The 15212-nt window shown below is 50.6% G+C and overlaps 5 protein-coding genes across 5 annotated transcripts; 4 read left to right on the forward strand and 1 right to left on the reverse strand.

Annotated features, from left to right (window-relative positions):
* Nucleotides 1–183: 183 nt before the first annotated feature.
* Nucleotides 184–807, reverse strand: N7508_001616 (putative RNA binding protein Pym; the record flags this gene model as incomplete). Its single annotated transcript, XM_058459682.1, has 1 exon — nt 184–807. One exon carries the CDS (start codon nt 805–807, stop codon nt 184–186), a length of 624 nt encoding a protein of 207 aa, XP_058323214.1.
* A 263-nt stretch (nt 808–1070) lies between these two features.
* N7508_001617 (cytochrome b-c1 complex subunit 9) lies at nt 1071–1595 on the forward strand (the record flags this gene model as incomplete). Its single annotated transcript, XM_058459683.1, has 5 exons — nt 1071–1079; nt 1144–1181; nt 1247–1312; nt 1393–1441; nt 1536–1595. The coding sequence occupies 5 exons, from the start codon at nt 1071–1073 to the stop codon at nt 1593–1595; spliced, it is 222 nt and encodes a 73-aa protein (XP_058323215.1).
* Nucleotides 1596–2187: 592 nt separating this feature from the next.
* Nucleotides 2188–8692, forward strand: N7508_001618 (putative ubiquitin-protein ligase E3 component (UBR1); the record flags this gene model as incomplete). The annotated part of the gene is made up of 2 exons (XM_058459684.1): nt 2188–8357; nt 8425–8692. 2 exons carry the CDS (start codon nt 2188–2190, stop codon nt 8690–8692), a joined length of 6438 nt encoding a protein of 2145 aa, XP_058323216.1.
* Nucleotides 8693–9229: 537 nt separating this feature from the next.
* N7508_001619 (uncharacterized protein) lies at nt 9230–10907 on the forward strand (the record flags this gene model as incomplete). The annotated part of the gene is made up of 2 exons (XM_058459685.1): nt 9230–9384; nt 9455–10907. The coding sequence occupies 2 exons, from the start codon at nt 9230–9232 to the stop codon at nt 10905–10907; spliced, it is 1608 nt and encodes a 535-aa protein (XP_058323217.1).
* Nucleotides 10908–13503: 2596 nt separating this feature from the next.
* Nucleotides 13504–14736, forward strand: N7508_001620 (uncharacterized protein; the record flags this gene model as incomplete). The annotated part of the gene is made up of 1 exon (XM_058459686.1): nt 13504–14736. One exon carries the CDS (start codon nt 13504–13506, stop codon nt 14734–14736), a length of 1233 nt encoding a protein of 410 aa, XP_058323218.1.
* Between the last annotated feature and the right edge of the window lie 476 nt (nt 14737–15212).

The following is a 15212-nucleotide window of genomic DNA, read 5'->3' on the forward strand; positions in this document are numbered from 1 at the left end:
TCACCTTGAATGGTGCTCAAATTCCAGTCACCAGCTGCAGGTGTGCAGGTTTGGCGGGGCATCATTTCGTGGGTTGTTCGCGGCAGGCCTCAGTGGTATGCGAATGCTCCCAAGACATGGTGTCGATGATATGATAAACCCAGTAACCCCGCGTTTAAAAATTAACGTAGTCATTTATACTGCTTATTTCTCGTCGGTCTTCTTATCCCCGTTGGAGTCAAACCCAAGCATATCCAGCTGGCGTACCAGTTCCTGGATCTTGATGACCTTCTCCAGCTGCTCGGGGAGCAAGGCCTCACCCTGCTGCTTCTTAAGGCGCAGGTCACGAGCCTGACGAAGTTTCTTCTTGAGGTTGCGAGCCTTCTTCTCCTTCTCAGCTTCCATATCGATGGGTTCCTCGGCGGGCTTTTCCTCCTTCTTTGGTGGTGCTGGTGCCGGGGCCGGAACACGCCAGTTGTTGGACTCCACGCCCTTGGTCTCAGTGGGGGCTAGCTGGTCGCTTTCTTTGGTCTGACGCTTGGCTTCGCGACGCTTGGCGTTCTTATTGCTGGCTGCGGTGGCTGCGGCAGTTGCCTTGTCGTCGCCAGTGCTCAATCGCTCAACACCTGGCACCCCGCCTTTTGTGCGGTTCTTCCAGGCAGCTGCTGCACCGGTCTTGTAAAGCTCGACGTCTTCTGGAGGTCTGTAGCCTGGCTTGACGCGGATCTCCTTGCGCTTGGAGCCGTCGGCGCGCACCGAGGCAGGAATGTAGCGTTCGCCGGTTATGGCATCGGTGGTGATGCCGGAGCGGGCGACGTGGGATGCCATGGTGGGCGAGGTGTGGTTGTGGCGAGGAAAGGGTAGAAAGCGAGAATCAGAAACAATGTAGAGGAGAGCAGCGTCAAGCGCCCAAAGGTGAAGTTGGTCAAGAGCAAAAACAACAAAAGTTGAGTGCGGATGGCCGGAGACTCAGTGGGCCAATCAGCGGGCCGGGAATTCCCGCAGCTTTTCGCTCAACTTCGCAACCTCACGTCTCTCTCGACTCCATCCTCTCGAATCCCCCTCGGTCGACACATACTCAATCGCCCACAATGGCCGGCGTATGTCTCTCCTTTACTCTATAGATATTCTGCTCTGTTCCGTACTGACATTCTCGCCTGACAGCTCGCAAACGTTCTCTACTCGCACGTCTCCCCTCCCTCGTTCCTACCATCGCAATTGCATTGCCCGACTAAGAACTAACTGTGGATTGTTTTGCTTTGTTCAGGACCTTCATCCGCAAGAACACTGTTCTGCTGACTACCGCCTTTGCCGGTGCCTTTGCCTTCGAGCTGTGCGTGACCTTCGACCTCCCGCTGTGATATATGGTTACATTGTGCTACACAGAGAACTGACCATGCAATTTTGAAACAGTGGCTTCGATATCACCTCCAACAAGATTTGGGACTCCTGGAACCAGGGCGTATGTCACCTCTACCTACTCCACCTACTTTCCCCGAAGGACCGGAGCCACGGCCTACCGCATAGGACACTTACTAACTACTGCTCTTATACAGCGCCAATGGAAGGACATCAAGCACCGCTACATGGTTAAGGAGGAGGAGGATGATGAATAAATGGACCGAGTGGACGTTTGTACGTTGGACATTGGACGTTGACTATGGCCGTGTAAAGTGGTGACAGGGGGATCGAAGAACCCGTGCGACTTGCCCTTATTTCTCATTCCTATATGGCTTGTATGCGATAGATGGAAATCTGTATTTTGACCTATTTTCACCGTGATCAGGCCCATAGTATGATGTAGTAGTTTGTGGCGTTTGCAAACGCGACTGCCATCGTCATAACAGGAACTAAATATGTAGAACAATAACGGTTGCTTTACTCCAAATATTTCGATCTTTTCCACAATATCGAGCTCCACCTTCAAATTCGAATCACGTATGACTTCACCGTCATCTGCTCGCCTGTATCGGTCCACACCCGCTCTCCTCTTTCCCCCCACTACAAAGTATCCAACGTGAGACACCAAACACACTCGAATCGATTCGGGTATTACACCTTGGCCTCAAAAAAAATTCAGTTCCGACTGCATACCGAGTCCCCCCCTCCGGCGTTGGACGATTCCCACCCCGTTCTGCGCATTGTCGCGACAGTTCTCACCACACCTGCAACAGCCGAGTGGCTGCAACAAACCGGCCACGATAAGCCATGCTCATGCTCGGAGAATGTGAGAAGCTCCTCGGTGATGGTCTACTCCGCTTGCCTAAGAAACACAACTACCGCTATGGCCCGGCGGCCGAACGGGATCTGCTAGAGCTTTTGTTCCGGTCGCTCGTGGGGCACAACCAGGAACTTGTAGAGCTTCTTTTCCCAGAAGGTACTCCGACGGGGCCATGGAAGCTTGCCGAGGCCCAGGGTGCCCGTGAAGGCGCCGAGTATAGTGAGGCTGCGCGGGGCAAGCGTTGCGGTCATATCTTTCGAGCTGGCGAGGCCACATACCGATGCGTGACCTGTGCTGCGGATGATACCTGCGTGCTGTGCAGTCGATGCTTCGATTCTTCCGACCATACTGGTCATCAATATCAGATCTCGTTATCGTCTGGGAACTGTGGTTGCTGTGACTGTGGTGACGATGAGGCATGGCGGCTGCCGCTCTTCTGTGCTATTCACACGGACAGTGGCAACGCCAAGGGTAAGGAACGGGCGAAGAATGAATTGCCGTCTGAGCTTGTGAACTCGATTCGTCTGACTATCGCTCGTGTACTCGATTATTTCTGTGATGTCATTTCCTGCTCTCCGGAGCAATTGCGGCTACCAAAGACTGCTGAGGGTATCCGAGAAGACGAGAAGGCATCTCGGCTGCGTCCAGACTGGTATGGTGCTGGTGATGATGAGGAAGAAGAGCCCGAATTTGCAGTCATGTTGTGGAACGACGAGAAGCATACCATTCGAGATGTTTCTAACCAAGTTTCGCGTGCTTGTCGTGAAAGAGAAAGCTACGGTATGGCCCGGGCTCACGAAACAAATGATATCGGTCGAAGTGTGATCAAATACTCAAAAGACCTACAAAGGCTACTTACCGTTTCAAAGATCATTGAGGAAATCAAGGTCACCGTCACGGTGCGGTCTGCGCGCGACACATTCCGCGAGCAGATGTGTGCGACGATTGTGGAGTGGCTGGCCGATATTGCTGGCTGTGAGATCCTCGAAGACAATGAGATCTTCCGCCAGATCATTTGCGAGGAAATGCTCACTTCCTGGAATAAGGGTAGCAGTGGTTCAAATGAAGACATTGGCATGAAAGGTATCGATGATCACCAGAGAAGTGAAAACGGTCCTGGCCGCACGCTCATGATCAACTTGCCTGCTCATGGTCAGGTGATTTTGACTGCAGATGATGACGACGAGGACGACGATGATGATGGACTCGACCAGGATGCAGATGATGATGAGGACGAGGCTTATGTCCAGGCCGAGGATGCGGATGATGAGGATGACGATGAAATGGAGATCGAGCTGTCTCGCCTGCAGGCCGAGCAAGACACAGATGCTATGGATATGGCGGATGCAGATGAGGAGCTCGCTTTGGCTGAGCGAATTCTGGCTGGACTTACTCGCGCGCAACCGCAATCTCCTCGCCCACCCCGCGCTGAAACTGTAGAGCGGGAATCAGTTGAGCCGGAGCAATCCAGACTAACGCCCTCTCGCGATACAACCGCTAAAAGTGGCTATATTTCCATTCCACGAACCCCTGGCTTGATCAGAAGGAGCCCGGCCAAGGTAGATAGTCACTGGCAAGTCCAGCCACCTATGCCTGCTGCAGGCGAGAATTTGCCCCCATACGAAGACTTGTGGCAGCGGACTCGCTTGGACTGGCTGGTGCTCTATGATTTGAGATTGTGGAAGAAGACACGTACTGATTTGCGTGATCTGTATATCAGTACCGTTGTCAATGTTCCACAATTCAAGCGCATCATGGGTCTGCGTTTGTCTGCTTTGTATACGGCATTGGCACAGCTCTACCTTGTTGCAGACCGAGAGCCAGATCATTCAATTGTCAACCTTTCTCTACAACTGCTCACTACTCCCTCCATCACCGAAGAGATCGTGCTACGAGGAAACTTCCTCACAAAGGTTATGTCCATCCTGTATACTTTCTTAACGACAAGACAAGTCAGTGAACCAACAGCTGTTAATCCCAACGCAACATTAGCCTTTGATGCTGGCTCGGTCACAAACAGACGTCTTTACCACTTTTTCCTCGATCTTCGATACCTCCTCCAGTCCGAATATGTCCAGCACCGCGTGCGGACCGAAGAGCAATATCTTCCCCAATTCCTTGATCTCGTCAAACTATCACAAGGCATTTGCCCCAATGTGCGCGCTGTTGGTGAGCACGTTGAATATGAAACAGACGCTTGGATTAGTGCTTCCATTCTCATGCGCGAGATCAACCGGCTTTGTCGTATTTTCTGCGAGTCCTTCCGCAACCCTGACAACGACCATGATGAAAATCTTTTGAGGGCAATCAAAAATACAACTAATACTGCCATTCTTCATTCAGTCGGTATGGAGCGCAAGAGATTCGATCAGGCCGAGATCAAGGAAGAGGTGAAGTTCAAGTCGTTGCCGCCTTTCGACTTTGAAGTTGGCGCCTCTGGTCAAGTTCTCTGCCACCGAGTTGTTGAATTCGTCGTTGAACGTGGATCAATCAGTTTCCACCACGCACTTCACTACACTCTGTCCTGGCTTGTTGAGTGTGGGCGCAACATCAGCACCGCTACCATGCGCAGCGTTCTATTTGATGCTGCCCAGACAGCGAGAGCCACCATTCAAGATGCCAAGGCGAATGATCCAACGAGTGTCGATGACCAGTTGCTTTCCCTTGGAACTGAAGACCTTCTTCTGACTATGTTCGATTATCCGCTCCGGGTATGTGCCTGGCTTGCACAGATGAAGGCTGGCATGTGGGTTCGAAACGGTCTCAGTCTTCGTCACCAAATGTCTCAGTACCGCGGAGTCTCTTCTCGTGACTTTGCGTACTACAGAGATATCTTCCTCCTCCAGACCGCGATGGTGACTTGCGATCCTAGCAGAGTTCTTGCTTCTATTGCACACCGGTTTGGAATGGTCGATTGGATGGCTCGGAACTACACTCCCCGTCCTGGCTATGAGGATTCCCAGATTGTGGACGTGGCAGAAGAATTTGTTCATCTGCTGGTGATCATTCTGACGGATCGGACATCATTAACGGCTATCGATGATAGCACCCACCTCACCAACGATAATATTAAACGGGACATTGCTCATGTTTTGTGCTTTAAGCCGCTCTCTTTCTCGGATCTTTCTACCCGTCTCAGTGACAAGCTATTGGACTCAGATATGTTCCAAGATGTGCTGGAAGAAGTCGCCAATTTCCGCCCACCAGAGGGCTTGAGTGATTCTGGGACTTTCGAGTTGAAGCCCGAGAACCTCGACCTCATTGATCCATACAGTGCCCATTACACAAAGAACCAAAGAGACGAAGCCGAGAACATCTACAAGGAATGGATGGCCAAGAAGACAGGCAAGAATGCATCTGACATTGTCTATGAGCCAAAGCTCCGGCCCATCAGCTCTGGCGTATTCTCTGACCTTCCTCGCTTTGCTGGTACTATGCTGTTTGCGCAGATTATCCACCAATGTCTCGAATATGTTATTTCATCCAAGGAGTGCACACCAAGCATTCCCCCAACACGTGTTGAGACTTTCCTTCAAGTGATCTTGCATCTTATTCTTGCCGCAGTGTTGGAAGATGATTCTCATGAAGATGACATGGTTGACGAGCATTCCAATTCTTTTAACTGGAACGCTTTGTCCAAGTCCCGAGAGATCAAGGCGGGTAACCTGACTATTGTCGGTCTTTTGGAGAAGATTTCCGTTACGACCGAGTTCAGCTCTTCCGGTCCCAAAATCCGTCACATTCTCAAGCGCCTGTGGCAGAAGCGCCCTCGCACCTATCATTCTGCAACTGCCTCTCTGAAATTCCCCTTCGATAGAATCGACACCAACTCTCCTGCAATTGATGCAGACGGCGAAAGAGAGAACAAGAAGAAACAGGCCATGGAGCGACAAGCAAAGGTCATGGCTCAGTTCCAGCAGCAACAGCAACAGTTCTTGAGCAGCCAGGGTAAAATTGATTGGGGCGAAGAAGACTTCAGTGATATTGAGTCTGACACTGAGGCTGCTCCGGAAAAGAAGGTCTGGAAGTATCCCAGTGGGACTTGTATCTTGTGTCAAGAAGAGACCAATGACTCTAGACTGTATGGTACTTTCGCAATGATCCAGGACAGTACAATCCTGCGGCAAACCGACATCCGGGATTCCGACAGAATTCGCGAGGCACTCAAGACCCCCACAAGTCTGGACAGATCCGCCGAGGAAATTCGTCCCTTCGGCGTGGCTGGAGAGAACCACACGACAGTCAAGCGACTCGACTCTTCTGGTGGTGAAGTCATCAGCGAAAAGATTGGGTTAAGCAAAGGATTCAATGCAAAGAGCACTCTGCGTGGGCCTGTCACTACTGGCTGTGGCCACATCATGCACTACTCCTGCTTCGAGGCATACTGTGGAGCAACCCAGCGGCGGCACACCCAGCAGATTGCCCGCAACCACCCTGAGAACACGCTTCTCAAGGAGTTCGTTTGCCCTCTCTGCAAGGCCCTTGGAAATGCATTTCTTCCTATTACCTGGAAGGGTAAGGAAGAGTCATGTCTTGTGCCACTCCAAGAATCCGAATCATTCGACCAGTACATGCACTTAGGCATTAAGCATGCTCTGAATCAGCAGCAGAACTTCCCGGTTCTCATGGAGAAGGAGAGATCTCTCCCGCAGCCATACACAGACCTTTTCATTGACTACCTTTCCAAGACTCTGGTCCCCCCGCTCTCAACCAAGATCGACCAACTGATGGCCTCGTCCTTCCCTGCAACTGCAGCCGCCCAGTATATTGCGTCGGCTCGCATGCCAATGCCAGGAATCTTCCCTCCCACCGAAGACCTTTCACCATCCAGTCCCCTTCAACATGTCTCGAGTCCTTCTGATAGCCCTATGTCGGAATTGCTTCAAATATACAGGCGACTGAAGAAGACGATCAAGGTGAACCACGTCAGCTCAATCTTCAGCAACACCCCAGAGGCGCTCAACAATGACGATCTTGTTTTCACCGACTCCTTGATCCGCAGCTTCGGCTTCAGTATCTCTTCGGTTGAGATCGCCCAGCGTGGCGTCGAGTCTGAGCCGGGTTCGACTTTGCTGGACAAGATCCCTCCCCTGATGTTGACTCATCTCCGTGTTTTATCGGAAACTGCGTTGACGTACGCCGCTGTCGGATGTCTTCACTCGACGGGATCTCCTAAAATTCGTACCACCAATGAGTTCCAGGAGATGCATCGACAGAAAATTTGCCAGCTGCTTGTCGGTCACCCTTGTTTGAGTGGTACCCCCCTGCTGAACGACGTCCGTAATATCGAGCCACTGCTGGGTGTGGATACCTTCGTATTTCTCGCCGAAGCGTCTTTGTCTCTGCTTCCAGTTCTCAACATGGATATTCGCCATCTTGTCCACATGTGCTATGTGGCTGAGATTGTCAAGGTCGCTGTCACCTTCATTCTTTGGCCAATCGGCCTGAAGGAGGAGCTTTCCAACAACTCCGAAGATCACGCTTCGGACCCCACAGTGTCCGACGAACAATTTGGAGTGACCAAGCAATTCTTCGACTCCATCGTTGCTGAACTCAAGGCAAATTCGGTCGGACGAGCCGAAGGCTCTTCCTTCCCCGCCGAGAGTGGCTACGTCAAGGACGGCGAGGAAACCGCCACCCGCAGTGTCATTTACGCTGTCCGCCGACTTGTTTCGAGCTATGGCTTGGCCTTCTTGCGCAAGGCAGTCATCCTCCTTCACGTCCAGCACGGCGTCGAGTTCCCGAACACCGGCTTCGCTGACGTCGATGCATCGGAGCTTGACCGCCTTACAAAGGCACTTCAGCTCCCATCCCTCGATGAGATCCTGATGTCCATCAAGCCCGCCCGCAGGAGCAATAACGCCTTTGACGCAGTCGTATCTGGCTGGATCTTCCACTGGAATGCCTCGCGCTCAGGTATCCGCTTCGAAGACCACCGCCTCTGGCCGAGTCTCTCACACCCGGCTATTTTCGAGCTCGTCGGTCTACCCAAGTATTTCGACAGCCTCATCGAAGAGGCAAATCGTCGCCGATGCCCCAATTCCAAAAAGGAACTCAGCGACCCTAGCGTCTGTCTGTTTTGCGGAGATATTTTCTGCTCACAGGCTGTATGCTGCATGACCAATAAGCTTGGTGGCTGTAACCAGCATCTCCAGAAGTACGTACACCCTGATACTTCACCCCAATCTTACACCATGGAATACTAACATCTATGTCAACAAAAGGTGTGGCAAGAACATCGGTCTATTCCTCAATATTCGTAAATGCACCGTGCTCTACCTCCACAATACCAACGGATCTTGGAACTTCGCACCCTACCTTGACCGCCACGGCGAAGCTGATCCCGGTCTCCGTCGCAACCGCCAACTCATCCTCAACCACAAGCGGTACGACCGTCTCCTGCGTGATGTCTGGCTGTCGCATTCCATCCCTGCTACCATCAGCCGCAAGCTGGAGTCTGAGATAAACAATGGCGGCTGGGAGACTATCTAATGAACACCAAAAGATCATTTGTTTTTTGCGATCCATCATTCGTGTGCACCTAGATTTTTCTTTCTTTCTTTTTTTCATGTCTTTTTAAAGGGGGCGAATTGGGGAAATGATGATGATTGTTTGTGAATTCTGTCCATTTAAGCTTTATCATTGTAGATCGAAAATGTTTCTGGGTTATTCTGTTTGACTTAGGGTTCAATGCTATGCTATCTGTTCTTTATTTCAAGTTTTACTGTGCAAGCTGGCACCAGTGGTAACGTAAAAGATATATGTTAGGCATGGAGAACGAACAAGCCAAAATTTATCCCGAGAACCAATCCAGATGCCTTTGTAGAACAAAACCTGGAAAATGTCAAATGCTGAAAAATCTCAAAAGTCATTTTAAGCTTGAAATGCCCATCCAAAGGTTGAGTCCAGCTTGATTTTAGGGCAAAAATTGCGGAGATAGTCTTATCGATAAGAAACGCCAACCCGGATCTTCACCTTCAACGTGCAGCCTTTCGCAACCTCATCTCCAGGCCACTCAACATCACAGCCATGAATAACGAGCAATTCCGACGGCTGCTGGCCGACCAGGTGTCCTCGAAACCCAAGGACTCCAATGCAACACCGGGCCGTGATGCGTCGCGCAGCGGCGCAACCCCCGGCGGGCTATTGGGCTCGCGAATGCGGTCCAGTATTCCCATGACCCCGTATGTCGCGTCACCCGGGGGATTCATTATTTCAGAGGAGTTTTAGATGCTAACACATGTTTTGTCGCAGTCGATCCGTGACGGGAGTGGATTTCGGCCGTCAACTCGCTGAACAACGCCAGGGCGATCGTCCCTCCAAGCGGTTCAAATCTTCTGCTGCGCCGAAGGGTACCGCACTCCCAACCGGGTATCAGGATCGCGCGCACTTGCGTAATGTGAAAGGTGAAGATGAACGCGGGGAGGATCTCGAGACGCGGATTAAAGCATTGGAAGATATGGTCAAGTTAGGACAGATCGACCAAGCAACATTTGACAAGCTCCGCAAAGACCTTGGAGTTGGAGGTGATCTTGGAAGCACACACATGGTTAAGGGATTGGATATGGATTTGCTTAGGAGGGTCAGAGCTGGCGAGGATGTGTCTCAAGCGGCTGAGAAACCAGCACCACCCTCTGAAGAGCCAAAAGAGGATGCAGATGAGGAATTCGAGCGCTTGGTGGAGGCGAAGGGCCTAGAAGAAGTTGCTGCTGCCCCCAAGGAGCCGAAAGAAAAGAAGAAGGGCAATATGGCTCCGCCACCTGTCAAGCCGAAGACCCGTGATGATATCCTGCGCGAGTTGAAGGCCAAGCGGGCTGCTGCTGCTGTTCCTGCTCCACCGCCAGAGTCAACTTTGAGCTCGAAATTCAAAAAGCTTAGTGATGGAAAGCCGGAGAAGAAGCGGTTTGTCGAGCGTGACGAGACTGGCCGACGACGAGAGGTGCTCCTCATCACGGACGCACAAGGAAATACTAAGCGGAAGACCCGATGGCTTGATAAGCCTGTCGAATCCATTGCTTCCGCTGCGGGAGACCTTCCAATGCCTGACAAGGCTGCCCAACCCCTTGGTATGGAGGTTCCGGCTGACATCGCTGCCCGCTCAGCCGCAGCTCCACCTGAAGACGAAGACGAAGATATCTTCGTCGGTGTTGGTGATGACTATAACCCCCTCGCTGGGCTCGAAGGCGATGATTCTTCGTCCGACGAGGAGGGCGGAACAAGCGAGTCTGCGTCTCAGAAACTGGCCAAGGATACTGTCAGCAAAACAGACAAGAAACCCACGACCGACAGCGCACCGGCCAAACCAAGGAATTACTTCGGAGAATCAACTACTGAAGAGCCCGAAGACCGTTCCAACCCTCTCACGAAGGATCCTACCATTCTGGCGGCTCTTAAGCGAGCTGCAGCCATCCGTCAAACCTCTCCCTCTGGGGGCGAAGAAGGCGAGTCCTCTGAAGCAGCCCTTCGACACAAACGGTTTATTGAAGAGGCACGCCGCCGAGACGCCCTGGATGATGCAGATATGGACATGGGATTCGGAGAGAGCCGCAACGAAGATGGAGAGGAGGACGACCAGGTCTTGTTCGACTTTGACGATGACAACCGAGGCGGCAAGAAGAGGAAGCGTGGACCTAAGAAGAAGAAGGGTGACAAGGACAACGTTGCTGATGTTATGCGTGTTGTTGAAGGCCGGAAGAAGGTTGTTTGACGACTTGGTATTGATTTTGTGTGTATTAGCTACTGTACATGCTCCCGAGAAGATGAAGCTGCTCGATACCTGTCTTTGTCATCTGTTCTTTCCTTGTATGCTGTAGCTGTAGCTGTGGCCGTACTTGTAGCCTGGGAAGGCATAAGTGGTGACCTGCCTCATCCTAGCCTGTTCTTGGGCTACATTTGACTGGGAGCCTTAGCTACAGATTAAGTGGTGACCGAAGGTATAGTGTTCCTTGGTTCCGGCGGCTACGTTGTTTCTAACATCCTCGACGCTGAGGCTGTTACTTGCATGTCTAATGAGCGAACGGTCTTATACTGCGTGCACTGTAGTCACTAAAGTGTGTATGAATGGGGTATGGCGATGCCATATTGAACAAAACGTAGAATACGATAGTTCTATTCAAGTTTCTACTGATAATTTCCCTTAATAGCAGGCTCATAACCATCGACTCTCTGTTATAACACACTCCATCCAGCAGTCCACTGCTCGGAGTCATCGCTCCTCCAGCTTCTAGCCCCATGAAGACAGGTTGAGACCTGATTGATGAAGTATATTTGCTATTGATAGCCCAAGAATTTCATATTCTCCACGGTACAGCTGATTTTCATCACCTGCGCAGTGCAAATTACCCGATGAGGAAAGAGGTTCGAAAGCTTCACTCTGACTCTTCAGGCATATATATCCCCTGCCCTTACTTCTCTCTCTTTATTTCCTCTTTTCTCATTTACCCTCCTCTTCCCTCTTCTCCATCATCTTCCCATCCCCACAATTGGGTTTCGGATAATGTTTTTCATCATTCCCATCGTTGTGGCCATGTACTCGACATGCTCGAGTTTGTTTCCAACCCACACGACAATATCTGACCTTGCTGTTGCTGCTAGCTGCTCCGACTGCCTCACTGAGGCCCTGTGACTCATGTCGCTATGTCATTGTACCTTGACCTCTTCATGCCTTCATGCAATCATGTATCCATGTCTCCTCACCCATCGCCTCATGCTTTGACATGTACTGACCTTCGAACAGATATTCGTACAACCTGAACGTATCCACTTCCGTCAACCGCATCTGCTCCGACACTTGTGGTGAGTTCCTCACTCGTGATTAAGATGCCCATTCTCTGTAATTTCCTCCCTTTGCCGTCACGTTGAGATTAGTCTCACCAGCTTTGGGCATCAAGCTGAGAGAAATGTTTCTTCCAGTTTAAATGAACCTCGCATTGTATTGACTGCTTCCTCGGCCTCTCTTGATAGACTAGGTCGACTTAACTTTCTCGCCATAACACTTCAACAGTGATTCCCTCTCCCGTGATGAACATGCTGAAGTTTTGAACCCTGCTCTGCCGTCACGATGGGGCCACTCTCACCAGCTTTGCGCATGAAGCTGAGGAGGACCAGATTTCATAGGCTCTAGGAATCCCGCATCACATCGATCACATTGTTTACACGCTGGGAAGCGAAGGATGGTGGTGCAATACTTGCACTGCTTCGGTGAGCCATAATCAAACATACTGGGTGCTCCAAGCCTGACAAAAAGCTCTATAGTACAACACGAGCACACCTGATGGACCAAAGACGCACTGGAGCACGGAATGAGAACATTAGTGAAAACCATAGTGAGTTCCTCACCTGTGATAGAGATGCCCGGTTCCCGTAGTCTTTTTCCGCCCCGATGAGGTCAGTCTCACCAGATTTTGGGCATCAAGCTGATGAAGACCGCTTCTTCCAGATTTTAAGACCTCCGCACTGCAACCCGCTGCACACATTACATTTGATCGTCCAAACAATCATCCGGTGAGTACATATCATGGGATTTTGGGATTTGGAAATCTGTCTATCATTCCCTTTGCCGGCATCATGGGTGTATGGCTCACTACAGTTAAGCTAAAGTGAATGGCGGTTGTGGGTTTCCAGGAACTTGGTGACATTCAGCCGGTACATCCACTGCCGTTGCTAGCTGTCTCTGAACTTGAAAAACCTTTACGGTGAGTTCCTCCCGTGATTAAGATCCCTATTCTCCCGTAGTATTTTACCATCACGTTGAGGTCAGTCACCAGCTTTTGGGCATCAAGCTGACGATGGTTATTCTCGGTCTCTTTAGAACCACGGTCTCCCGCCCTCCCTTTCTCCTTCGACCACTGTTGTCACTATCTTTCCACGCAGATGAGTAACTTTCCACGCAGGTGCGCAAGACTTATGTGCTTCCTGTGCAGTGAACCTCTCTTTTGCTTTCATCACGAGCTGGTGGATGGATTGCTTGTCCCATAGAAATTGCCTCGGTTTCTATGTATTTTTGCACGTCATGAGATAGGAAGTGAGCACTGTACATCAATGTAGTTTTTTTAGTAAGAAAGATGAAGGTAGATATCTATAAAGAAATACAAGCAATGCTCTCAAATGTGCACGAGCGATGAAGGGTCATGGATTGGTCCGTGCGTCTGACGTCTGACTTTATTCTCACGACATGTCTTCAGCCAACTTAACTTAAACCACACCGACCCATGATATTTCGCTGCTGCCGCGGTGATTTCCGCACTGGGTTAAATATCCACCACCGCCCAATTAGACTTTCAGCTCAGAAGTACCAGCGTACCATGACAGACAAAGGCACACCAAGGCATCAATCTCAGAAAGTGCATAACGAAAAACGACAACCTCTGACCCATTTTCTTTGCCTGCCTCTGATCAACACTACTTCAATTGCGCAACTGGAGTGCTCGGTCACGACTTTCAAAACAGTTCATCTGCCTGGACCCGGTGCGATCTCCCTGCCGACTTCCAACGATCATGCCAGCACCTCATGTTTGAGTATTCCTAGCGGCGCATTCCGCCCATTGGGGACTCTTCACTTTACACTAGGGGTAATGAGTCTTCGCAGCAAGGAGCGCCTGGAACAAGCTATATCTCTTTTCCAATCTCTCGACTTGAAAGCCCTGATCAGTGAGGCCGATCGAGTTGCTGCTCAAAAGAAGAACAACAATAATCCATCAGAATCATCAACATCTACACATGAACCAAACCAAAACCAGCCTATGATGGTCTCGCTTGAGTCATTGCACGCGCTCCCCAATGCCAAATCGGCAAGTATTCTACATGCCTCGCCAGTCGACCTCACGGGCCGCTTGTACCCGTTCTGCGTGATGCTCCGGGACAAGTTTATTGAAGCTGGATTCATCCAGAACGAGGCTTCGAAAGCACCCACCAGAGACAAAATGCAGGCAAAACCCTCCGCCGATGACAATAAAGTAGCCAGCGGGGATACTTCTCCACGAGCAGAGCAAGATTCTTCTGGAAGCTCACATTTGCCAGCAATTGTGGATCCATATACAGCCGCTTTGTCCCGGAAGCCCAAACCCCGTCCGCTTCTACTACATGCAACCCTCGTGAACACAATTTACGTCCGTGGTCGACATAACACCCAGAACAAAAGCGCAGATGGGAAGAAACCACCAAAACGTATTACATTTGATGCTCGTGATCTCGTGTCTCTGTATAAAGATTACTATACCGATGAGACACGGACCAATGCAAGACCAGTAAATCTCAACACAGAGGATCCTTTTAGTCCAAATTCCCCGGTTGCCGACGGTAACAGCAGGCAACCCAAATCCCCGGCACGGAATTCCCAATCAGTGGATTTTCGGCAATCGAAGCCTACCTACCCCTTCATTTGGGCGAAAGATATTACCTTGGACACAATCGCCATCTGCGAGATGGGGGCGAAAAAGATCTCATCGCATCCCGGTGTCAGCAGTAATCATGATTTGGATAATCGTCTCGGCGAGAAGTACACGGTCGTCTCTGAGAGAAGCCTGGATGAGAAGTAGCCATTGAATCCCTCCCCAAGCAAGTTCAAATATTGGGTAGAGAAAGCGGTCGTAAAGAAAGGGAGGACTACGAGACGTGCAAGTAAGATACCTTTTTAGATACGATTCAAATGACTAGTTCAAAAGATTTCATTGTTCTGTTACTAGTACTATTAATGTGTGAACAGAACCCAAGCCTGCTTGGGTTGAGTTATTACATGTAGTGGAGGTCTTCATTATCTCATGAGTTCCCTTCCGACTCGGTTCAGGCCCAGACTTGATTGGCCCATGCGGTGATGGACTGCGTCCAAAGACTCGAAAATATCGAAATTCAGTGGCCATTGCATGGAACCCGGCTCCTAGGACAAGCAGAGCAAGACACGGCATTGCTCACTCAGCATTGGAGATGATAGGTAGCGAACGATCTGCTCAAAATACTGATCTGACATGCCCAAATTATGGGTCTGAAGAAGGGTGGGACTCTTCAAAGAACCCGT

Source organism: Penicillium antarcticum (assembly GCF_028974205.1).
Source record: "Penicillium antarcticum strain IBT 31339 chromosome Unknown utg000002l_segment0_segment0, whole genome shotgun sequence".
Taxonomy (NCBI): domain Eukaryota; kingdom Fungi; phylum Ascomycota; class Eurotiomycetes; order Eurotiales; family Aspergillaceae; genus Penicillium; species Penicillium antarcticum.